Below are 26,465 nucleotides of genomic sequence, written 5' to 3'. Positions count from 1 at the left end.
CTAATTTAGAGAAGTCGGAATTTATTATTTTTGGGAGAAGATCGAAGACAGTGAGGAGTTTGTCATTTCAAAGTATTAATATTGGACTTTCCACCATAAGAAGATTGGAGGTATTTAGGTATTTAGGTATTTATATTGATTCAACTCTGTCGTTTAAGGCGCATATTAGTAAACTTAAATCAACAGTGTCCAGGAATCTCGGTTGTTTGCATAGATTAAAGTTTCTGTTTCCATACCAAATCATGAGAACTTTATATTTTTATTAATTGATTGTTATTTCCAGTATTGTCCGAGCGTTTGGATGCTGACTTTCCCTTCACATTTACGAGGACTCCAAATCGTTCAAAATAAATCAATAAGAATTCTGGACCATTTTTTAGCACACTCTAGGAAGACAGAGGAATTATCTGAAATTAAAACATCTTTTCTATTTCTTGATATTCTGGATTTACAACAAATTTTGCACCTTAATTTGGGCATATAGTTTTTGAAAATCCAATATAGAGATCATTTTTTCAATAGTATGAAACTTTTGGTTGAAAATAAACATAGCCATTTATCAAGAGCTAGGATTAAGTTTATTTTCTCGTTTGTTAAAATTGAGAGATCCAGACTAAGTTTAAGATATCAACTTCCTCATATTGCGAATAAATATAAGTTATTTGAATTAGTAAGTGAATCACCATCACTTTACATATATAAAAAGAATTTGAAAAAGATGGTCCTTTCAGCTTACAGTAGCGGAGATTGATTGTATTATTGATTTATTTATAAATTGAAGTAAATCCTATCCCTATCTCCGTGAGTCGATACTTAAGTTATGTATTTTTGTTTGTTTGTTGTTTTTTTTCTCATTTCTTCTTTAAATTTATTTTAAATTTTGTTATGTTCTTATCAAATTTTCTTTTCTTTCTGAAGCTATGTTAGCGGGAAGTGTAATTTTTTTTCCCTATTGTTTGATAAAGGAGACATTACGAGATTCCTCTCTTCTCCTTTGTACAAAATTTATGTATATGTTTTTGTTAAATAAAGTCAAGTCAAGTCCTTAGCTACTAATTTGCTCAATAACATTAACTGTCCTTCCTTATTTCTTCCTATTGCTAAGCAAAAATTAAAATCAGCTAAAATGTAATAGAGGTTCGAAATGTCAACAAATATATTAGATTTTTTCAATAAGAATTTTTTATTTCAAGAAGAGGAAGAACAAAAAATCATATCTGAAATTTTTTTAGATCTGATTCAAGCATTCCTCCTTTTTTTACGTCTTCATAAGCAATATTTGCAAGAGCAAGTGAAAATGTTGCTACAAATGTTAAAATCACTCTCAAACTTTTAAACCAAGGTGCATAACCAGGCGCAAATAAATCATTGAAAAGAGATAAAGTTAAACCTAGAATAATCATTGACGTTTTTATATCAATACTAGGTGACAGGGTAAGAGAAAGCCAAGCAAGAAGAGGGAGTGTTACACTATACCCTAAAGATGCCCAAGTTGGTGTTAAACCACTATCTTTAACAACCGCCACTCCCCATCTAGCACCTCCAAGGAAAGATAATATAGTAGCTCCATATACAACTTGACTTTCATGGATTTGAGGCACATAGTATCCAGTGAGTAACATTGCCACTGGAGGCACAACAAAAGGTATTAGGCCCCCAGCACCCAGCCAAAGTGCAGGTTTTGGTGCCTCCTTCAAAGCTTTTATGTCCATAAGAGGTCTGCGTCCACCTCCTCCAGGAGAAAGTTTCTCACTCTCTCCTCCTCGTTTCTCCTCCTTTTTGCTGGTTGGTTGATTGGGACTTCTTTCAGACCACCGTTTGTGGCAGGCTGAAGTGCTGATAAAGTGTGCATATACTTTCCTTAGTGGAGAAACCACTGTCTTTATAGGTGTTATTGCTTTGAACATACCTGCTACACAAGGCATTTCAACTGAGACCTAAAATAAAAGATAAACTTACAATTATGATTTAGTTAGTAATGATTAAACATGGTTAAATATGATTATTTCATATTTTTAACTAGTATTAAATATGATTTAAGTACTAATAAATATGAAATTAAATAGTATTGAATATGATTCAATAATTACTCTATTACATTAGCTACTAGTTATTGCTTTGTTCATTCCCCAGTTTACATGAGTAGGACATATCTTTGATTTTCTGGATTATTTAACAAAGCTAGTTTAATTTCTCATGACAAAGGTATTGTCCAACACTACAGGGAAGCAGCTAAAATTTTTAAATACCAACATTTAGGTCTAGCTTTAAACAGAGATTCCGGTGATTTAAGAATAAACGAGTCATATTTCGGTTTTCTCAAAAGAAAAGCCGATACTTTAGTAATCCCTGAAACAAACCTTAAACCACTTTCCCAGTCATATAATCAAACACGTGAACAACCCCTTAGGTCTCAAAGGGCGTCTTCAAGAAATGCAATAATTAAAATCCGAAATCAGATGACATAGTTCTCCAACTTATTTAATTACTGGTTCGTTTTGTTTTTGAGTGAATAAGTGTTTTCTTTTTCATTTCTCAGTTGTTCGCTAGTACCCGTCGATGGCAATTCATAATTTTTTAGATTTTGTGCAAATCGCGGATATTGGCGAATGACTCGTTCTATGGTTGTTGGATGTTTGGTTTTAATTCTTATAATATTTTGGCTTCTAGTGAATTTAATTCATCTTTTAATTTTTTGTTTTTTTCACTGTTTTTTTTTTTACATTGACTTTCCGCGTTTGTTTTGCTGGTTTTTTCTTCGACACTTTTCTTGAATATATTATTCCGTTTCGTGCTGAAAAAGAGAGGCGGTTGTCGTCTCGAAATATTCACTTTGTTTGCTTATTCAGTATTCTTTTTTGGCCTTAAAAACCCCATTTTTGATCGTTTCCTTTTCTTACATTATGGCAGGCCAACGTGGTTTAAGAAATTATCATAATTTCCTCTGCATCATTATAGCTTTGTTTGGCCTGAATTTGTTTTATTTTTTTTTACTCCCAAACACAATTGCTTGTTTTTTTTGGTGTTTTCTTCCAAACTAAATTCCTCTAAAAATTTCATTCTAGCAAGTATTGCATTTTGTAAGATAAAAAAGTATTTTGTACTAAAAAAATGGCTATCACAAGCTTGTACAACTAAACTTGTATTTCATTTCAAGATTAAAAAGCAAAATAAAAAAGTAAGAGAGTTTGATCTAAAAACGAAGAGCAATATCAAATTTATTCCCCTCCTGAAAAAGAAGATAGTTGGTTATAAACATATTAAATCTATAAAAGAGGTTACCAAAAGTATTATCTAAATTAAAAGATACAAAGAGTTAAATATGACCAAAGATAAATACTAAAACATGAAAAAAAAAATGGTAGGCCATATACTGAATGCTAAAAAACATAAGAACAACTTGCAAATGTAGACAAATGAAGAGACAATGAAGAGACAAACCAATTCCATTTTTATTTCTTGTTTTTTTATTTCTGTTATTTCTGTTTTCTTTTTTTTCTTTCTTTGTTTTCTGTTTAAAGAAGAAAAGGAGTAGTGCATCTTTGTCCCTTTAAACATGTAGAAGCTAATTTAGGATATCTTTCCTCAAGTATTTTTCTCTGTAAGATCAATCAATCAATCAATTTATTTGAAAGAAACACAGAGAAAATTACAGAACTTAAGACTCCAGCAAAGGCTCTTTGGCCTGTGAGAGTGGGACACTAAACATAACATTAAACAATAGCACTAAAATCAAACAGAAGGATAAGAACAAAAAAAAACTAAACAACACCAAAAACTACCACGCCATTCAAAATAAATGAAATAAACAAATTGAAAAGGAAAGATAGAGGGGAAAAAAGAAGAGAGGAGAGAACTAACTGTCTGGGCATAAGAGTGGTTGGTTAGCTGTTTTTTAAATTGTCCATAAGAATGACATAGCCAAATTTAAACTGGTAGGGAATACCAGAAGGAGATACAACATAAAACTGGATTGAAATCCGATCTTATGGTTTTGGTTTTATGAATGAAAATATCCATGTTATTTCTGAGAGAAAAAGAAACACAAGATTCATTGCGTAACTCAGAATTTAAAAGATATAATTGTTTGAAGAAATTAGAGAGGAGTCCATGAAAATCCTTGAAGATAAAACAAGAGGAAAGAAAAATGTAGGTGGATTGACCATCCATTAAATTTATGCTGAGCTCGTCTGTCACCTCAGACACTAACTTAATTTCTTTGTTGTATATTTGGAAAACAGGAAGGGTAAAAGAAGAGAATGTTGATAGCCATTCTGTAGGACAATAGTATATATTAGGTTGAATGAGAGAGTTAAAGAGGATCTTTATTAATGAACTAGGGAAGCAATGACGAAGCTTCTGGAGAACTCCTCGGTTGTCCAGAAAATAAGCTAGAAGCCTGAGTTGTCATGATGATGCCAAAACAGACCCACAAGTCACTCCAAAATGGACTCTATTTTCCTGAGAATATTAACTCCAAGGTTTTTGGGAACAAATGCTGAACTGTCAGTCATTGTATAGGCTACTACAAATGAAGCCACTGATGAAGGAAAAGATGAGTCTTATAGATTACCTGAAGCCATAGCCAAAAATAAACCAAGACCATGATGCTGTTCACTTCTTTGGAGACTTAAACGCTAAAGGAGGAAACAACCAATCCTTCAATCAACAAGTTCTTAGCCAACATGGTCTGGGTCAACAAAACAAAAATCGAGAGCTTCTAATTGATTTTACCCTAATGAATAGGTAAATTAAAATAATAGGTAAATGAAAATTGTAGTTGGCGCTTCTCTGTTTCCTCAGAGATATGAGGAAAATCTCTTGGACACTGCCAGATGGAAGGTCCAAAAATCAGATTAATCACTGACTCATAAGCAGAAAATGGCGGTCAAGCCAACAAGATGTTTGGGTTTATAGAGGAGCTAATGGGTAAGATCATACCCTTACAATAATCAAGCCCTATCTAAAATCAACGAAGATATGCAACAAAAGGACAGTCACCAACGGCGTTTCCACTTATGTTTTTAAACAATCTGTAAAATCTTGACAATTTTGGGGACAAAATCGGGATATCAAACAGTTCGTGGTAACGAACTGTAAGGAAGGAGCGACCCGGCTCAATGGTAACCTAAACGATAAAAAACGGAATTTTGATACCAATAGATAAAATCAAAAGAATCAAATTTTAATGCTGATTTCAAATATATAAGTTTCATCAAGTTTAGTCTTACCCATCAAAAGTTACGCACCTGAGAAAATTTAGCTGATTTTAGAAAAAAGGGAGAAAGTCCCCCTAAAAATTATAGAACCTTAATGAAAATTACACCATCATATTTAGCGCATAAGAGAACACTTCTGTAGAGGTTTCAAGCACCTATCTACAAAAATGTGGAATTTCGCATTTTTTGCCAGAAGAAAGATCACAGATGTGTGTTTATTTGTTTTTTTCCCCCCCTGGGGTGATCGTATCGACCCAGTCGTCCTAGAATATCGTGAGAGGGCTCATTGGAACGGAAATTAAAAGTTCTAGTGCCCTTTTTAAACGACCAAAAAAAATGGAGGGCAACTAGACCCCCTCCCATGCTCATTTGTTCCCCAAAGTCACCCGATCATAATATTGAGATAGCCATTTTGCTCAGCGTGGTCGAAAATATGATAACTATGTCTTTTAGAATGACTTAATCCCCCGAAGTCCCCAGAGGGAGGGCTGAAAGTTATGAACTTTACCCAATGTTAACATATAGCATTGGTAATTGGGAAGTATACAGACGTTTTCAGGAGGGATTTTTTCTGGTAGGTGGGGGGAGGGTCTGGGGTTATATGGGAGGATCTTTCCATGAAGAAAGTTTTCATGGGGGAAGGGACACTGCTATGAAGGGGGCGCTGGATTTCCCATCATTATTAAAGAAAAAGATCAGAAATTAAATTAAAAAAAAACAATTTTTTTAACTGAAAGTAAGGAGCAACATCAAAACTTAAAACGAATAAAAAATATTACCTATATGATTGGGTTCGCCCCTTAGTCAATACCTCGATCTTTAAACCAAAGATTGTTTAGTACTTTCATAAGAGCTATTTATTCTAATTAATGGCCTTTGTGATTAAGGGGTCATTTTTATAGAACTGGAACAAAATTCAAACTTTAGCGTAAAGAGCGAGGTTTTGACTAGGGGGCGAACCCCCTAGTATAAGTATTAAAAATCTATACATATTGAAGTTCGTTACGTAAGTTAGTTCGTAAGTTACGTATATTTATTACTAATAAAAACGTTCGTAAATAAAATTAAACAGGTTTTGAGAAACCCACTTAACCAAATAAAAGTAAAATTAATATGTAAATTTTGTTTTAATCATTCATGTACAGGGAGCCAAAATCAAAACCTACATTAATTCAAAAACGTTCAAAAATTAAATATAAAAAAACAAGTTTTTTTAACTGAAAGTAAGGAACGACGTTAAAACTTAAAACAAACATAAATTATTCCGTATATGAAAGGGGCTATCCCCTCCTCAACGCCTCGCTCTTTACGCTAAAGTTTGACTTTCTCACAGCTATACTTTTTTTAAACAATAAAAAACTTTAGCGTAAAGAGCGAGGCGTTGAGGAGGGGATAGCCCCTTTCATATACGGAATAATTTCTGTTCGTTTTAAGTTTTAACGTCATTCCTTACTTTCAGTAAAAAAAAAACTTGTTTTTTTTTATTTAATGGCTCTCAGGATTCGGGAGATAGATCTCATGATTCGGTAGAACTTTCAGTAATTTTTTTTTTATTTTGTATTAAGTTTTTTGAGGTGTTCGAGCAATTTGCAAATAAAGTATCACATTCTACAAGTTCAGAGTGCAGATTTACTGGAGCCAGCTGCAATTCCGGAAAGAAAATTTGTTGATCAGCTTTGTCAAACATGACAAAAGGAAGCAGCTAGAAGCTTGAAATGTATTTAATTTTGAAACTAAGTGCAGTCATATTTCATTCAGACTCTAAAGCTGTTTAATTAAGACATTCTTCTTCATCCACCCCTACTTTTCTCGCCCTTTCAGGCTCCAACATTGAGTCTGGGTTAAGCGGATATTTTCTTTTACCACCATCCCCAGAGTTATTCACAAATGATAAAGAGAAAACGAAAAGCCACAGCTCATTAGTATTCACAATAACTGAAAAAAGTACAAAAATAGCAAAACTTTCAGATACTGCATTAAATTCATAATCTGTGTCTATCACATGGCTTTTTATGTGAGCAGCCCACTCTGATCATGCAGTAACTCAGGTGTGCTAGTAGGCGCTACTATTCCTTCTAGTCTCTTTCTGAGGGGTTGGTCAGCCGTCAGTGTGTCTGCTGTAACTCCGGCTCGTTTCATTCCAAGTTTCATCTGAATTGTGGAAGACAAAGTTACTGTTACCAAACGATACCTTCTGTCTGTCTTTATTTTCTTGAGTAAGCTGAACTGGTGGACTATATCCGTCACTTTCTGCTTACCCAATCTTACTTTATCAGTAACATTCTTATGCGGCGTATTTTTCAGGAATGGGATTAACTTGTCAACCAGCAAAACTGGTAAATTGTTTTCAAAATGCTGCAATTTTCGTCTCTGTATCTTGTACTGGAACATTAGATGCAAACCCCTTCAGTTCTACAGAGCAACTGCAGAAAAAGTCTAATTTTTGTCATATTTCTTTAAATTTAGTGTAACTATGGATTAATTTGAAACTACCATGGGCGCCCATAAGCTGAATTCCAGGGGGGAAAACCTGGTCTAATTGGCACTTTTAATTCTATATAATAGAAATCTCAGGACAAAAATATAAAAATAAGGTAACATCATTCAGCCAGAGGGGGGGGGGCTGCCCCCCCCCTTATTGGCGCCCATGGAACCTACTGAGTCAGCTTGACCCACATAGTGCTAGTTACAATCTCTTGGTGCAGGCCGCCACCTGTGGTTAGTTTATGAATTGAAAATAATTAGTTAATTACAAACCTTGAAGGTGTTTAAATTACCAAAAACAGAAAATCAATGCAACCACTGCGGAATGGATAATGGGCGATGTTCTTACATATGCGAATAAAGTCAAATCACGCTGCCTCAATTGCCTGAGACGCTAGGGAACATCCCAAATAACCACAGACGACGGCCAGGTAAAAAAAAAAAAGAATGAACACAAAGTAAAATTTTCCGGGGAGTAAGTTTTCTGGAGATTTTCGGGAGATTCAGCATCTTCTTTTTTGGTCGGGAGATGGATTAGAAATTCGGTAGATCTCCCGAAAAATCGGGAGAAGTGGAAACACTGGTCACCAACCATGTTTTTGACTCTGAGAAACTCCAGGACAAGACATTAAAACAAGCTTTTACAATGGAGCTATACAATGGATTTGAAGCCCTTTCTATACCAGGGGAAGCTAAAAGTGAAGTAGTATGGGGAGGCATGAAGAAATACTACCACAAAATAGCTCAATCAGCCATGGGTGCCCATAGGAGCCATATAGACCAGTGGATATCGTAGAAAACTTGGAAACTAATAGAACAAAGAAAGAAGATGAGCAAAACAATGTAGAGCATAAAGCACTGCAGGCAGAAGAAGCAGAAAAAAGAGGAGACTCGAGAACTGTTTGAAGAATCACCAATCATAGGGTAGTGACGAAAAAATAGAGACAGCCCTGTCAGAGATCCATTGGGGGTGCTGTTGACATAACAAAGTGTAATGAATGAAGTATGGGCTAGTCATTTTGAAAGTTTACTGAACAGACCAACCCCAAAAGAGCCCCTTGACATTCCAGAGATTCCCATTTTCTTCCTGAATATTGGTATCGATCCGGCTTCTGCCAGTGAGATACAAGAAGCAGCAAAGAAACTGATAAAAGATGAACTGAAAAACAGAAAACCACCAGGACTAAGAGAAATATCTAAATATCAGATGTATATTAAACTGACAATGCACATTCATTTGTATTTTTTTCAGTAAAGAGCAAGTTATGTTCTGGCTTTGGGAAGGCATAGGGGCTTTGAGCCCCACTTATGTTAATTTCTGCGCGTTTTGAGTTTGTCTCGGTTATTTATTGTAATTTTGTAAGTTTTGAGTTTCATTTGTTTATCGACGCTGATTTGTGGTAGTTTCAAGCTTGGTAGATTATTTAATTTTATATTTGCTCATTTTTGGTTTAATGGAATTCTTTACTTTTCTTTGAAAAACTTAGGCCTATTTTGTGGAGTTTTTTATTTTAATTTCTGTTAGTTTTATTTTGACATAGTCCTTTCAGGGAAAAAGAGAATAATTCTTTAAATCTTTTCGTTTTTTTAAGACTTTATTAATTTGGCCTGCTTTTTGTATGCTGGAGAAAAATTTTCAGCAATTTTTAACAACATTGACCGTTTTAAAAATCTAGATAAAAATAGCAGTTATTAATTTAGTATCATACCTCCTCTAGTTAACCTGAAATAGAAAACTTAATACCATTTGCAAAAAAAAAAAATCTGTTTACTTTCTTTGATAGCTTAGATACACTTGCCCTATTTTGATTTGGTTAAATTTTAAGAGCAGAAGTAGCACCCAAAGTTTGAACATAATACCCTCAGAGGTTCTTGGGATACTGCTGAGATGTCTTATAGGGAATTAGCATTAACACAGTGCGTTTTGGTTTAATCTCAAGGCAGCATTTAGTTTTTAAACATACTGGGCAAATGGGAGGGTGGGCGTGGAATGGAGGCTAGATGCCCTCCAATAACTTTCAATTATTCAAAAGGACATTAGCCCTTTCTATTTTCAATCGAATGAGCCCTTTTCGAAGTTCCTAAGACAAATCCTTCGATACGAAGTGCCCTGGTCTAAACAAAAAATAATAACACATTGTACCCACATCAATCTTTACTATAAAAATATCGAGCCTTCCAATCACTTTTGACTATTAAACAGGGCACTAGCTCTTTCAATTTCCAATCGAATGAACACTTTTTGAGTTGCTACGACAACGCTTTCTATAAAAACCTTATATGCCCCGGGGTATAACTTACAACCCTCGACCTGAGGGCTGTGAGGGGGTTGTCATCCTCAAAGACATAATTTCCAGAACTTTTAACTACGTTGAACAAAATGGCTATCTCAAAATTTTGATTGGATGTGTTTGGGGAAATGTGGGGCGTGAGAGGGGGGTTAGTTGCCATCCAATTATATTTGACTATTTGAAAGGGCACTAGCCGTTTCAATTTCCAATCAAATAATTCCTGTTTGAAGTTTCTAGGACAATGCTTTCTATAAAAAAAACTTATATGCCTCAGGGCATAACTTATTACCCCTGCCTTGAGGGCTCTGGGGGGGGGGGGGGGGTTGTCATCGTCAAAGACCTAGTTTCCAGAACTTTTACCTACGTTGAACAAAATGACTATCTCAAAATTTTGATTGGATGTGGTTGGGGAAATGTTGGGTGTGAGAAAGTGGATAGTTGCCATCCAATCACTTTTGACTATTAGAAAGGGCACTAGCCATTTCAATTTCCAATCGAATGATTCCTTTTTGAAGTTTCTATGACAATGCTTTCTATAAAAAAATTATAAGCCCTCAAGGCTTAACTTACAACCCTTGCCCTGAGCGCTGTAGGGGGAGTGCAATCCTCAAAAACATAATTTCCAGACTTTTAAACTGAGTCAAACAAAATGGCTATCTCAAATATTTGATTGGATGTGTTTGGGGAAATGGTGGTGTGAAAGGTGTGTTAGTTATCCTCCAATCACTTTCGACTATCAAAAAACGCACAAGCCCTTCTAATTTCCAATCGAATGAGCCCTTTTTGGAGTTTCTACAACATCACTATGGTATCTATAAGAACCTTATATGCCACCAGGGCATAACTTACAACCCTTACCCCAAGAGCTCTCAGGGTGTTATCATCCTCAAAGACCTAATTTTTAAAATTTTTAACTACATTGAATAAAATGGCTATCTAAATATTTTGATTGGATGTTTTTGGGGAAAGGGTGGGCGTGAGAGGGGGGTTAATTGCCTTCAAATCACTTTCGACTATTAAAAAGGGCACTAGCCCTTTGAATTTCCAATTGAATGAGCCCTTCTTCAAGTTTCTATGACAAAGCTTTCAATAAAAATCTTATATGCCCCCACAGCATAACTTTCAACTCTTACCTTGAGGACTGTGGGGGGAATGTCATCTTCTTAGATATAATTTCCGGACCTTTCAACTACTTTGAACAAAATGGTTATCTCAAAATTTTGATTGGATGTGTTTGGATAAATGGTGGGCGTGGAAGGGTGTTAGTTGCCTTCCAATCACTTTCGACTATTAAAAAGGGCACTAGCCATTTCAATTTCCAATCAAAAGAGCCTTTTTTGAAGTTTCTACAACAATGCTTTCTATAAAAACCTCATATTCCTCTAGGGCATAACTTACAACCCTTGCCCTGAGGGCTGTGGGGAAGTGTCCTCCTCAAAAACATAATTTCTATCTGGAAATAAACTATGCTGAACAAAATGGCAATCTTAAAATTTTGATTGGATATGTTTGGGGAAATGGTGGGCGTTTTCAATAGTTGAAAGTGATTGGAAGGCAACTAACACCCCTTCCACGCCCACCATTTCCCCAAACACATCCAATTAAAATTTTGAGATGGCCATTTTTTTCCATTCAGCTTCAAGTTCAGGAAATTATACCTTAGTGTAGGACACTCCCCCCCCCCAGTCTTCAGGGCAAGGGTTATAAGTTATGCTCTGGGGTTATATAAGGTTTTATTGAAATATTTGTTATAGAAACTTAAAAAAAAGATCTTTCGATTGGAAATTCAAAGGGCTAGTGCCCTTTTTAATAGTCGAAAGTGATTTGAGGGCAATTAACCCCCTCTCACGCCTACCTTTTCCCCAAACACATCCAATCAAAATTTCTAAATTGCCATTTTATTCAACGAAGTTGAACGTTTTGGATATTAGTTCTTTAAGGATGACAACCCCTCCCCCTACAGCCCTCAGGGCAAGGGTTGTAAGTTATGCCCTGGGGGCAAATAAGGTTTTTATTGAAAGTGCTGTTGTAGAAACTTCAAAAGAGCTCATTCAATTGGAAATTGAAAGGGATAGTGCCTTTTTTAATAGTTGAAAGTGATTGGAGAGCGACTAACGCCCCTCTCACACCCACCATTTTCCCAAACACAACCAATTAGAATTTTGAGATATCCATTTTGTTCAACGTAGTTGAAAGTTCTGGAAATTAGGTCTCTTAGGATGACAACCCCCTCAGAGCCCTCAGTGCAAGGGTTATAAGTTATGCCCTGGGGGCATATAAGGTTTATATAGAAAGTTGTTGTAGACATTTCAAAAAGAGCACATTTGACTGGGAATTGAAATTGCCCTTTTTAATAGTTGAAAGTGAGTGGAGAGTAATTAACCCCCCTCTCATGCCCACCAGTTCCCCAAGAACATTCAGTCAAAGTTTATAGATAGCCATTTTGTTCAACATAGTTGAAAGTTCTGAAACTTATATGTTTAAGGATGACAAATCCCCTAGAGCCCCCAGGGCAAAGGTTGTAAGTTATGTCCTTGGGGTATATAAGGTTTTTATAGATAGAGTTGTTGTAAAAACTTCAATAGGGTCTCATTCAATTCGACATTGAGAGGGCTAGTGCCCTTTTTAATAGTCAAAAGTGATTGGAGGGTAGCTAACCCCCTCTCACCTCCACCATTCCCCCAAACACATCCAATCGAAATTTTTAGATAGCCATTTTGTTTAATGTGGTTGAAAGTTCTGGAAATTAGGTCTTAGAGGATGGCAACCACCCTAACAGCCCTTAGGGTAAGGGTTGTAATTTAGGTCATAGGGGCATATAAGGTGTTATTAGAAAGCGTTGTTGTAGAAACTAAAAAAAAATCATTTGATTGGAAATCGAAAGGCCTAGTGCCCTTTTAAATAGTCAAAAGTGATTGGAAGGCTTGACATTTTTATAGTAAAGATTTGCTGCAGGTATAATTTATTTTTTTTTTTTTTTTTTTTTTTTTAGACCATGGTACTTCATATCGAAGGAGATGTCACAGGAACTTCAAAAAGGGCTCATTTGATTGAAAATAGAAAGGGCTGATGACCTTTCTAATAGTCGAAAGTGATTGGAGGGCAACTAATCCCCCTCCCCTGCCCATGCTCCCATTATGTTTAAAAACTAAGTGTTACCTTAAGATTAAATCAAAATGCACTGTGTTAATGCTAATTCCCAATAAGGCATCTCAGCAGCATCTCAAGAACGACTGAGGGTATTATGTTCAAACTTCTGGGGCTACTTCTGCTCTTAAAATTTAACCAAATCAAAAAAGCGTAAGTGTATCTAAGCTATCAAAGACAGTAAACTGATTTTTATTGAATGGTATTAAGTTTTCCATTTCAGGTCATCTAGAGGAGGTATAAAACTAAATTAAACACTATTATTTGTGTCCAGATTTTTAAAAGGGTGTATGTTGTTAAAAAATGCTGAAAATTTTTCTCCAGCATACAAATAGCAGGTCAAACTATAAAGTCTTAAATAAAACAAAAAGATTTATAGTATTATTTTTTATTTCCCTGAAAAGACTAAGTCAATATAAAACAAACAGAACTTAATTAAAAATTTTTTTTCCACAAAACAAGTTTTTCAAAGAAAAATAAAGAGCTCTATTTAACAAAAAATGAGCAAATATAAAATCAAATAATCTACCAAGTGCAAAAGTACCACAAATCAGCATTGATAAATAAATGAAACCCAAAACGAACAGAAATTACAATAAATAACCAAGTCAAACTCAAAACGAGCAGAAATCAACACAAGTTGGGCTCAAAACCAGTATGCCTTCCCAAGGCCAGAATATAATTTACACTTTCTGAAAAAAAAATACAAATGAATGTGCATTGTCAGTTTAATATACATATATGATATTTAGTAATCAAAATGTTAATATTATTTGATTTATTAAAGTTATAAAAGTAACCAATAGCCATTTGTATGGAAATTAAAATTTCTAGTACCCTTTTAAGCAGCTAAAAAAATTGTTGGGCAACTAAAATCATTTATATTTTTTTCAGTAAAGTGCAAATTATGTTCTGGCCTTGGGAAGGCATAGGGGTTTTGAGCCCAACTTATGTTAATTTTTGCTCGTTTTGGGTTTGACTCAGTTATTTATTGTAATTTCTGTTTGTTATGGGTTTCATTTATTTATTGATGCTGATTTGTGGCAGTTTCATGCTTGGCAGATTATTTGATTTTTTTTGCTCATTTTTTGTTTAATGGAGTTCTTTACTTTTCTTTGAAAAACTTATTTTGTGGAAAAAGTTTTTTTCAATTAATCACCAGAATAGAACAGGCAAATGATGCCTGAACCTAGACCTTTTCAACAGTAATGTTATGCCAATACTACTCTATGCAGCAGAAAAATGGCAGGCAAAAACAAGAAAAAATTGGCAGGTAAAGAACAAGAAAAAAGGGTCCAGGCTTTTGAAAACTCATACTTTTGTAGAATACTGAACATCCATGGGTCAAAGAAGATGATAAACCAGTCAGTCTGTGAAATGATGCAACAACCTCTAATAACAAACATAATCAGAGTCAGAAGGTGGAGATATTTGGGGCATGTCCTACATATTGAAGGGTGTGTATTTATTAACGTTTATTTACTTACTGATTATTGTTGTGATGAACTGAAAAAGTTTCTAAGCATCATTTTGCTAGATTGTGTGAGAAATTAGGTTTGTGTCTTGATAAAGTTAAGCGTTTAGGGCTGTTGTGTGTAGTAGCTGGAGATTTTAACTGTAATTTAATGGAAAGGGACACCCAAAAATCGCCACGAACAATCCACATTAGGGGTATATTTGGTGATCAGGTTAGAGTTGCTCATAAGGATTTTGATTTTACTTACATTCATACATCATCTCATACATCTAATCTGGATCACATCATGATATCTTGCAACCTTGAGACGGAACAAGTTTCTGTTTTGAGTGAATACCAGCTATCAGACCTTTTTCCCATTTCATCTTCCATTATAATTCACACACCACTTAATCCTCAAATACCTCCACTTTTGCGTGATTGGTCAAAAATTAATAGTGAACTTTTCAAGTTTTCTTTGGATTTTATCCTAAATAAAATTCAAGTACCATTTCATCTTCTACAGATTTCAGATAATTTATCAAAAAAGAAACACGCCTTAGCCTGGACATGTATTCTGCCAAGATTTGCCATGCCCTTTGTTTTGCCGAGAGCCAAGCAGTTCTTTTCCAAAGAAATCACAAAGGTATTATCAAGGGCTGGTCATCAAATCCTGATCTAGCTAGATCACAGAGAAAAGCAAAATTTTGGTTTAATCTGTGGAAAGATTGCAATAAACTGCAATCTGGTATTTTGAATGATCTACACCTCAGTACAAAAAGACAACCTCTCAACCTCTGTTTGTGAGCTCTTTGAGCTTCTCTTTAGGGACAAACAGGACACCTTTAGGATGTCCCTAGAACTTTAGGGACAAAGGGACAATTTGGCTTAAAACAAGGAACTGGCTGTGCTGATGCTCTCACTGTAGTAGCAAATGCTCTTATTGATGTTGATTCTGTGGGAGAAAGTCTAGTTCTTGCTGGCTACAACATAAGACATGCATTTGACTCGCTCATTCACTGCAATGTTTCTTAAGGCTGGTAGGCGTGGACTGAACCCAGATATAATTATTACACTTAGGGATGTGCATACACAGTTATCCATTCAACTGAAACTTCCACCAGATAAAAATTTGCCTCCAATTCCTAAGAAAAGGCTCATAATAGTCTTAAATGGCACTTGACCAGGTGCAGTTTCTTCCCCCAATTTCTTCAATAATTACATCCTTGAGGCCCAAGACCAATGCCCCTGCTCTTTAATTTTGGCATCTACTAATCTGTCCTTTGAGTGCTACATGGATGATATTCTGAATCTCAGTCATACACTACTGCAAATCAGTGAAATTTTTGCTATCTTTCAAGATGAATACCTCAAGGTTGGGCTTCAGTTCAATTTTGCAAAGTCTGAAATAGTTCTTTTAAACTGGAAGAGTCCTACTCCCCCTTCAATAGCACTTGGGAGCTCAACAGTTCAGACTCCTGATCATGTAGGCTAGTATGCTTAGGCCTCCCCATTAGGTCCTCTTTATATAACACTAGATCTCTTCTCATTGAGCATCTTAACCATTGAATTTCAGCATCTTATGCCTCTATTGTCACTTGCAAGTTCCACTTCAACTGCCATCTCTTAGCTAGCCTGTTCAATGCAGTAGCCCTCCCCCATATACTGTACATTGCCCCATTTTGGAAAATATTTACAAAATCTGAAATGTCAAAAATATGTTCATTGTTTTTCCATTTTGTAAAATACTTACTATGTCTACCACCTTGGCACAGAAATTCATCTATAGTGAAAATATACAAAATTGCAGACCCAGAAATAGCTATCTCTTGAGTTATTGGAAAACATAATAGAAAAGTAGCTGGTAATGAGCTAAGCCCACTTCTAGTGGAATAACTTCATCTGTTATTGATTTTTTTCTTATTTTTTTTGTATATAATTATATGAATATTCTGATGTTGTATGTGTGAATTTGCTTTTGTGGAGTAGGTAGCCTATTTCAAAATACCTTCCCAGGACATACTTTGGCCTGTAGACCCATCCCAAAAAGTTTCATTTTTAAACCTAACCCCTTTCAAAGATAGCCAAAAGTAAAATTTTATCCAGAGTCATTATATTTTTATAAGGGTTGACTCACTTCCTGAATCCAAAATGTCTAAATGAGTACACTACTTAGTGAATATTTTCTCTTCACTAGGCCATGAAATACATCTTCGAATTCTTTGCTTTGAAAAACCCTATCATCATTTTGAAAAACGAGGCTAAATCCGATAGAAAATTACAAAGCAGAGCGGCATAATCTATATGAATAATCTATGGCTGAATTTTTCCTCTTGTTGTAGGCTAGCACCTAATGCTTTCGTGCTCAAACGTCTTTCTTATTGCATACTTTATTACGAACTTAAGGTGTGCTTCTGTTAACAGCATATAAGAGAGATAATCACTGGCTAACCCTGGGAATTGCTAAGAGAAGTGAATAAGGGATAGCTTAGGGTTGGTTATTTGTTATTGCTGAAAGATTCATTTTCCTAGCCTTACCTCTTTTCAAGGTAGTGAAAAGTAGCTAAACTAGAATTTTACCATAAAGAGCATAAAAAAGGCAGTGAATAGTAAATTCATTTAGGCCTATTTGTTTATTTAGGCTACTTAATTTATAAAATGAACTGCAAAATGTGTACCATGTATATTTGGTAAAGTTCTATGAAATCATATTATTGAGTTAGGAATCAAGTGAATACACCATTTGATGCCTTTTTTTATGCTGATTACAAATATAATACGCATTTCTATCGGAAATGAATTTCAGCACCCCCCTATAGGGCCTATAGGCTATACCTAACCTAACCCTGAATTGGCATATATAGGGGGGGGCTGAAATTCATTTCCAATAGAAATGATTATTATATTTGTAATCAGCATAAAAAAAGGTATTGAATGGTGCATTCACTTTTGTCCTAATGCAATTATATGATTTTGTAGAACTTTACTGTATATTTTTCCATTTTTATATGTTGATAACAGTTAATGTTTTTTTTTTTTTACATAGGCCTAGTTTAGGGTTATATGGACCATTTGTGGAGGGTAGTTCTCTTCTGAATTGTTAGAAAAACAAACAAAACTGGTAAATAAAACTACCAAATCCTATTATTGAGTTATGAATAAAATGAATATACCAATCCTTTTTTCAATGCCTTTTTTATGCTCTTTACAAATATAATAATCAGTTTTTGTTGGAAATGAATTTTAGCCCCCACCCCTATATATACCAATTCAGGGTATATATTTGCACATTAGGGGGGTGGGGGTAATTTTATTTCTGATGTAAATGAGAGGTAAGTTTAAACAGTATAAATTTAGAGTTGGTACTGTTGACAAGGAGACATGTTAAGATAAAACAATTCTTACTTTAAAGTACTTATAATGATCCTGGTTCTTATATTATCCAAGGGGAGAACCTTTATCATCAAGTATTTCCTCTAAAAATTCTTCTTTTTCCAACTTAAAAAAAAAATTAAATGCAATGCATGAATCTTTTGAAATTGCTGCTATAATAAACTGTTTTTATAGATAGCATTATTATAGAAGTTCTACAGTCAAGTTTGTTTGATTTTGAATTGTAGTTAGTTTAGGTTAGGTTGTATTAATATTTTTTATTTTCACCACTGCTCATTAAAAAAAAAATGAAATTAACAATGACCAGGATGAATGAACGCTATCTATAAAACAAATTCTTTAGCAATTCATAGCAGCAATTTCAAAAGATTTATGTATTTTGTTAGCATGGGTGTTTATTGTATTTTTTTTCTTTTAAGCTTGTAAAAGAAAGATTTTTAGGCGAAAAACTTGATGATAAATGTTCTCCCCTTGGATAATATGTTAACTAGGATCATTATACATATTCTAAAGTAAGAATTGTTTTCTTAACATATCTCCTTGTCAACAGTACCAATTCTAAATTTATACTGTTTAAACTTAAATGGATATTAGAGGGTGTAGTCTGGATATGATGACTACCTCATAGCCTATTTGGTACACATATTTTGAATTACTACACCTAAGCTGAGAAATAAGTGTAACACTTACAGGATCCTCAATGCCATTAGTGTCACATCTATATTTCAGGCAATGGGATTCCTGGGTTAAGAAATATTATCATATATTGGTACATACTCATTGCAAAAGTGTGTTTTTATTATTGGCAAAAAAAGAAAACACTCCAAGTTTATTCATTCCACTATCAACATGGAAGTCCACCATAAGAGCATTTTCAGCAATACAGACCATGATGAGAATAGGGTTAAGCTTAAAACAAATCAAAGCACCACATAAGAGATCATGTATGTGTCATGGAACTTAAGTATAGTCATAGTCTCTAATGTCCACAAGCAGTGGACATTAAAACACAAATGTTATTTGTCTCATGGAACTTAAGTATGGTCATAGTCTCTAATGTCCACAAGCAGTGGACATTAGAACACAAAGGTTCTTTGTCTCATGGAACTTAAGTATGGTCATAGTCTCTAATGTCCACAAGCAGTGGACATTAGAACACAAAGGTTCTTTGTTTCATGGAACTTAAATATGGTCATAGTCTCTAATGTCCACAAGCAGTGGACATTAAAACAGAAAGGTTATTTGTCTCATGGAACTTAAGTATGGTCATAGTCTCTAATGTCCACAAGCAGTGGACATTAGAACACAAAGGTTCTTTGTCTCATTGAACTTAAGTATGGCCACAGTCTTTAATGTCCACAAGTAGGGCACAATTTTCTTTCCCAATGCTTTTAGCAAATCAAACCACTTTTTAATTTAAGTAGAAAGATATTCTGCAGATGAAGGATGGCAGATTGCCCAAGATCATACTTCTTTGGCAACTGTCTAGGGCCAAACAATAAGCAGATCCCTCCAAATGGGGAACAAGGATCAACCCCCAAACAACAAGCAGGTCCCCCCAAATGGGGAGGATCTTAAACAAAGATTTAAGGGAAACAGGGACTTCTTGGGAGGGTTTAAATAGATTGGGATAGACAAGGAGCATGTGTAGCTCTGCTGGCCTCAGCTGGCTGCTTTAAAATGGATACGTGGGAGAATATTTCCATGATCTTTCCTGACCTTCTTGTAATTTGTAAAAACATGCTTTCTAAAATTGTCTTATTATGGGTACAGCTTTAGTTGACAAGTAATGACTCTATGGTCACTTGCCCCAAAAGGCAGCTCCAAGTTAACACTTTGGATTGCTTCCTCATCTTTAACCTTAGTACCTAGTTTGGAAATTCATAGCCTGATATAATGAATGCTCATGTAGGCACTCAAGGAATGGGTCAGTCTGATCCTCATAGTTACCTGTGACAGAATAGCTATCAACCCATGAAATTTGGGGCAGGTTAAAGTCTCCAACAATTAATACATTATGGGTAGGACATCTCATCACTGAATTTATAGCAATTGCAAGATGGGAACTTTTCTTACAGGTGGAGCTTGGGCTTCCATAAATACATCCTATAATTAAAGGATGTCCCTTTTCCTCAATCTTTATCCATACCTGCTCTACCCATGGCCCATACTGAGAATCAAGTTCCAAGAGTTCCTACCTTCAGGGTGATGTGATGTACAAGACAACTCCTCTTCCTTCAGGAACTGTTGTAAACCGAGGGATCTGGATTTGTGCATCAGTAAGTAACACCACAGTGTTCTTTGGTCTAACTTCAGTAAAAGCAAACACATTCACTTCAGGCCTGGTTGGAATTACAGCCTTAATTTCATCTATTTTGGTGGTGATGCAATCTACATTACTGTAAAGGACTACCAGTCCATATTTGTGCTCAATATAGCCATCATTAATGCCACATAGCTCTGACTGAAAGATTGGAAAGAAGAACTGCTTGAAGATTTTCTGCTACTAACACTTGACAAGGTACTAGAAAATGACTCACATCATCTGTTGTAAATTTGGGGCTTAAATTTAATATGTTTAAGCTATAATCTCTTTAAAAATTACTATTTATGTTGTTTTACTAGCATCAATTTTCTTTACATCTCCATTACCCGCAACCCTGGAGAGGCTCCAGGATCTTGAGAGTTTTTTGGGACAATCTTCTTGCCTTTAATCATTAAGTTTATTTCTGCTTGTTTATTATCTAAGTTTATTAAGTTCACTAAGTTTATTATCTGCTTGTCTTCTGTGCAGTTCCTCTTATTAATTTAACAGCAAACATTATACAAGTGCCAGGATGAGAAGAGCCATGCTATTGAAAGAACAAAGAGAATAGAATATATACCTTTGGCTTCAGATCTTTCTATTAGGGGGGGGGGGAGGGGTAATTGGGATGGAAACAATTAGTATATTCAGAAAGATTCATTAAGTGGATTGTTTACCTTAGTTCTAACTGAGGGATTTTGTTTCAAAGATTCTATCTTGATTTGATTTATTTCTAATAAAAAAAAGCTATTTGGGAAGAATTATTTTGTTGTATTGTATTCTAGTTTTATATATAGTGTAATTCTGATACTATAGTTTAATGTTTAAAATAAGCAATGGTACCACGTCAACAAATTATAATCATGGGGTAGAGAAGTGGGCCACATATATCATATGACATAGAAAACACCTTTCTTGGCCATACATTTAACATAAGCTAAAATAAGCACTGGTACCATGTCAGCTAATTATAGTCACTGGGTAGAGTTATATATCATATGGCCCAAAAAATTTCTTTCTGGACCATATGTTTAAAATAGACTGTAATAAGCATGGGTATCATTTCAGCAAAGTATAGTTACAGAATAGAGCTATGGGCTATATATATCATATATGACCCAGAAAAAAAGAACTTGCCCACAAAAAATACCAAAGAACTTGAGTTCCAAAGAACAGAACTTGCCCACATATATGGGCCACAAAAAAGATTATACATTTCTAAAAAAGAAATTGTAGTCACAGAGTAGAGTTGAGGGCCATATATATCATATATGTCCCACAAAAAAGAAGTTGCTAAGCTTAAAAGAAAAACCTGTTTTTGCATATATGTATTTGTTACAATGAATTTGGTTTAGATAAATTTCAAGAAGTTAAGTAAACTGTTTAGCAATAATTAATTTATCACTAAGCCAAATTAATTGAATCAATTTATCACTTAATTAATTTATTTTAGAAACAAACCGAGAGGGGGAGGGCTTTTCAATTGTTTTGTTAGATACATATTTTCAGAGCTGTATGCTTTTTAAGTGTCCCCAATTGACATATCACTGGTCTCCACAAAATTGAAGATATACATATGTTTTTTTAAATGAATCATATGGTTAAGTCTAAATACTGTGCCTTCAAGTGTCTCAATTCGTTAAAGAATGAGTCTTAGTGGCTTTGCTGCAGAAGGCACATACAACAATGGATTGAAAAGGTATGTGCACTTTGATTATATACAAGCAGCTATGTATCATAAGAATGTGGAATGGTATAGAATTTAGAGCAACTCTCTGATTCTCAGGGAAAAGGAATTTGTATAGAATAAACAGGCCAGCCCATTCCACAGATTCTGTACTCTACAATAGAATCAATGAGCCACTTAATTTTTGAATGTCAATCTGTCTTACAAGAAATAGCAGATAAAAAAAGGATCTTCAGTAATGTAGCCCGCCTGCTGTTAAATAGAAGAAGAAGAAGAATGTAGACCTAAACCCTGACACAATGCCGTACAAGAAAACCGTACAACCGTCAGCAACCGTACAAGAAAATCGAAATATATTTTCTTGATTATTATCGCTTCTAATCAGTAGTTGTACCAAACCTATCCTGCTCAAGTCATCATCAGGGCTATACTGTGGTGTTTATCATTCCCATAGTATAGTGCAGACGGTTTGATATCATCTATTTTACATTATTATTTTATTTTTATTTTTTTTTTTAAATATTTTTCCATTAGGCATTGTTCAGAAGTCCTCCAAAAAAAAAATGTCCCCCCAGATCCCAAATCAAATTCCATAGTGAAAGATACCCATCCTGGCTGGTCAAGCACATTATCTGAAAGTTCTAATGATGGCTCTGATTCGGAGAATATGACAATGATAACTGTAGGTCATAATGCAACCATAAATGATGATAATGGGTTTCAAGAGGTCCTCTCTAGAAGCTCTAAAAAAAGGGAAAAAATCTAGCCAATTAAAAGCATTTCCCCTCTCCCTACCCAATGTTAGTCCTCAAAAAACTAAGAAATTTACATTAACATTACACCCACAACCCCCTTTGAAATAAAATTGATCACTGCAATAAGAGTTGCAATTTTTAAACTGCTAAAATCAATGTTCTCTCTTAACATTAACCGTTATGGATCTCTGCTTATAGCTGTAGAAGATCAGAAATCAGCAGATACAATAATTAACCTTAAATCCCTTCTGAATATCCCAATTATTGCTTCTAATTGGAACCCAAAACAATCACCAACAAAAATTGTAGTTTACAATGTTCCCCCAGAGATATCTACTCAGGAGTTAAAAGAAGGCCTCTCAGATAGGGCTGGAAACACAATCCCAGTTGAGGATGTTACCCAACTTGGAAAACCTAATTCTACTGGCCTAAAAACTAGTAGATCCTTCTTATACACACTAAAGGATAAAATTGATATTCCAGAAAAATTATTCCTATTTGGGCAAATCAAACCACACAAGGAATACAAACCTAAGCCTATACAGTGTCAGAAGTGTTTCAAACTGGGACACACGACAAACAAATGCAATGAAATTCTCCAAGAGTGTAGTAATTGTAAATCTTTCCATCCTAAAGAGCTGACAACTTGCAAAAACACCCAGCCTACATGCATCAATTGCAAAGGTCCTCATGAATCTACAAATAAATCATTATGCCCTGCATAAAAGAAAAGAGCTCTAACACTCCAAATATCAACAGAGAAGTCCATCCCATACCCCTTTGCAGCAATGGAAGCAAACTCTGCCCAACAATACCAAATAAAGCCTGTAATGAAACCAACCAAAACCCCACAGTCAAATGCCCCAAATGCATCAAGCCCCCTATATAAAACAACATCTTCTAAGCCCCCTAGCTCAAATCCCTATTAGAAGGAATCACCAAGCCAGCAAGCCTTGTTTTCCGGTGAGATGAGGCCAGCCTGGCCCTCCCTCCCAAGAAGAAACAAACCAGAAACACTACCAGGAATCAATCCCTTAACCACCAAACAGGATGCACTACCAAAAATGCAATCCCCAAATATATGCTTATTCGTTCTAAACTGTAATGCAGTTCAGGCCATGAACATACATCAACTACAGAAAACAAAAATTATTGCAGAATTGTCAAAAATGTACATCCCAGATGATATGCTCATTCAAGCAAAAAATATCTTGCTTTACTTTTAACAAAGCTGAACATTGATACACAGTCATATGAAGAATAAATCAACAACACAACATTTATCAATACTCCAATGGAATGTAAGATCACTCACAGAAAAGAAGCTAAATGAACTAATATCATTTATGAATAATAATTCCATTAATATTGCTTGCCTCCAGGAAACTCATTTAACCCAAAATCAACAAATTAAGTCTCTGGGATATACTATCCTGAGAAAGGATAGATCTTCAGAGAGAAAAGGAGGTGGTGTAGCTTTATTAGTTAATAATAATATAAAATTTTGTGGCATCAATTTTCCAGATTTTGCAAATGATATTGATGTAATTGGTATAAGTGTTTGGCTGATTAATTTAAAAACCTACATAATAAGCTTTTATAACCCTAATGGCCAAACTTCAGATGCCAAGGATTTCTTTAATTATATAAATAATTCTAATATGTTAAAAAACATCATTATTTGTGGTGATTTCAATGCCCACAGCCTTTTGTGCGGGAATAAACCAGCAAATAAAGCTGGTAAATTTATTGAGCATATGACTTCAAATAATAATGAATTAGCTGTTGCTACCCCTCCAAACCTAAATACATATTTTAACCCCAAAAGTGCCAAATTCTCCACAATTGACCTACAAATTGTGTCTTTAAATTTTTGAACAAAATTTACATAAATAAAATTGATAGTCTGTGTACAGACCACTTTGCTATAGTTTGCTCCCTAAATGAACCTGCTGAAACTTCATCTCATACCTCCAAATATATCAACGCTAAAGCAAATTGGTCTATGTTCCAAAATAAGCTAAATGATGAAATTACAAGTTTCACCAAAAGTTCATGCATCTCTAATACAACAGTTGAGACACATGCTGAAGCCTTGACATCTTTACTAATAAATACAGCTAATCATTCTATTCCACAGGACAACACCTAATAAAACATTACCTAAAAAAATTCCTAAAGAATGGTGGACAAATGAGTGCATAAATAAATTGAGGATAAAAAAGGCAGCTAGTACAGAATTGATAAAAAAACCAACACCTACTACATATTTAAAAAAATTACAAGCAGAATCTAATCTAAAAAGGACTATAATAGATGCTAAATATAAATACTGGAATAATTTTGCAAATAATCTCTCCAGAGAAACGCATGAGCCAATTATACATAAAGTCATAAGCCACATATGTGGGAAAAAGACTTCTCCCAACCCACTCCTGTATGAGCTTATACATAATAATACCCATTATGACAATGATATTGAAAAGGCTAACCTATTTGCAACTCTTTTTGTTAATAAGCTAACATCAAACAATCAAAGCAATCTGTCCACAATTCCTATGAACCCTAGTTACCAACCACGCCCAGGATCCGAGTACATAACTAATCCATTTTCAATCCAGGAATTGAATAATGCAATACATCATATTAGGTCCAAAACTAGCAGCAGCTATGACAATATACACCCTACATGGATAAAGAATCTCACACCTTCATACAAACAAGAACTGCTAAATTGTTATAATCACGCTTGGGCATCCTCTAGGTTCCCCAATATATGGAAATGTTCGTCCCTCCTACCAATCCTAAAGAAAAATAAACCAAAAGATAACCCTGAGTCTTATAGGCCCATAATGATTACACCTGTGATGGGGAAAATAATGGAGAAAATGATTTATCACAGACTCCTCTGGTTTGTTGAGAAAAATAACATGATCCCACAAACTCAAACTGGATTCAGGAAATACCACTCCTCAACAGATGCTTTCATTTTGCTAACAAATGCAATAAATGAATCTTTCTCAAAAAATAATATCCTAGTGGCAGCTTTCCTTGATTTTGAAGGAGCATATGACAATGTGAACCACCAAATCCTTTTAAATAAACTTGCAAACCTTGGAGTACCTCCCAAGCTAGTATCCTTTATTAAATCCTTCATAGAAGTGTGAAGTTTCATTATTTGTGTCGGTTCAGCCTATTCACCCGAAAAGACAATATCCAAAGGCCAGCCTCCTGGAGCAGTCCTCAGTTGCCTCCTATTTGCCCTATATCTCTGGGACATAAACCTACCCCATACAAATCTACAATATGCTGATGATCTGGTGCTATGGTTATCTGGCAACACCTTTCAGATAGCACAGTCCAATCTGCAAAAGTCACTTTTCCAGTTTGAAAAATTCTCTCAACATTCAGATTTACCCATTGCACCCACCAAGTCAAAAATAATCCAATTTCACAGGAAGCGAAACCATGTTAATGCAAAACTAACTCTAAATAAAACAACTATTCCAGAAGATAATAATATTAATTACCTAGGTCTCATGCTTGACCAAAAACTAAATTTCCACCTCCACATTTCAAACACAATAAAAAAATGCTATAGAAAAGCAAATATACTAAAAAGAATTCTTTCCACACCCTGGGGTTGTAAGGAGAAAACCTAACTCCAGTTTTATAAATCACATATAAGACCCCATATTGACTATGGGCTCATTGTATATGGTGCATGT

At 34.9% G+C, this 26,465-nt stretch overlaps 2 protein-coding genes across 6 annotated transcripts in view; one reads left to right on the top strand and one right to left on the bottom strand.

Annotated features, from left to right (window-relative positions):
* Positions 1-1,077: 1,077 nt before the first annotated feature.
* On the bottom strand, positions 1,078-16,846 carry LOC148939807 (transmembrane protein 69-like). Its single transcript, XM_089105880.1, has 2 exons — positions 16,735-16,846; positions 1,078-1,937 (listed from the first exon to the last, which is right to left on the bottom strand). Exon 2 carries the CDS (start codon positions 1,923-1,925, stop codon positions 1,212-1,214), a length of 714 nt encoding a protein of 237 aa, XP_088962006.1. The 5' UTR covers positions 1,926-1,937; positions 16,735-16,846; the 3' UTR covers positions 1,078-1,211.
* Positions 16,847-16,903: 57 nt separating this feature from the next.
* Rbsn-5 (Rabenosyn-5) overlaps positions 16,904-26,465 on the top strand; it is an 88,090-nt gene continuing 78,528 nt past the window's right edge. The window contains exon 1 of one of the 5 annotated variants that reach the window (XM_089106170.1): positions 16,904-17,003. The gene's annotated coding sequence lies outside the window, so the exon portion shown is untranslated. Of the gene's footprint in view, positions 17,147-20,249; positions 20,270-26,465 lie in introns of those variants that run through there. The other 4 variants (XM_089106173.1, XM_089106171.1, XM_089106172.1 and 1 more) reach the window with 4 other exon arrangements.

The sequence above is a fragment of the Artemia sp. Qi Xiang Cuo genome, chromosome 20 (genome assembly GCF_049724085.1).
Source record: "Artemia sp. Qi Xiang Cuo chromosome 20, ASM4972408v1, whole genome shotgun sequence".
Classification (NCBI taxonomy): domain Eukaryota; kingdom Metazoa; phylum Arthropoda; class Branchiopoda; order Anostraca; family Artemiidae; genus Artemia; species Artemia sp. Qi Xiang Cuo.
This window is presented reverse-complemented; position numbering and strand designations above follow the sequence as displayed.

Excerpts from the sequence above, each read along its gene's own strand:
- LOC148939807 (XM_089105880.1), bottom strand. The coding sequence starts at position 1,925 with ATGCCTTGTGTAGCAGGTATGTTCAAAGCAATAACACCTATAAAGACA.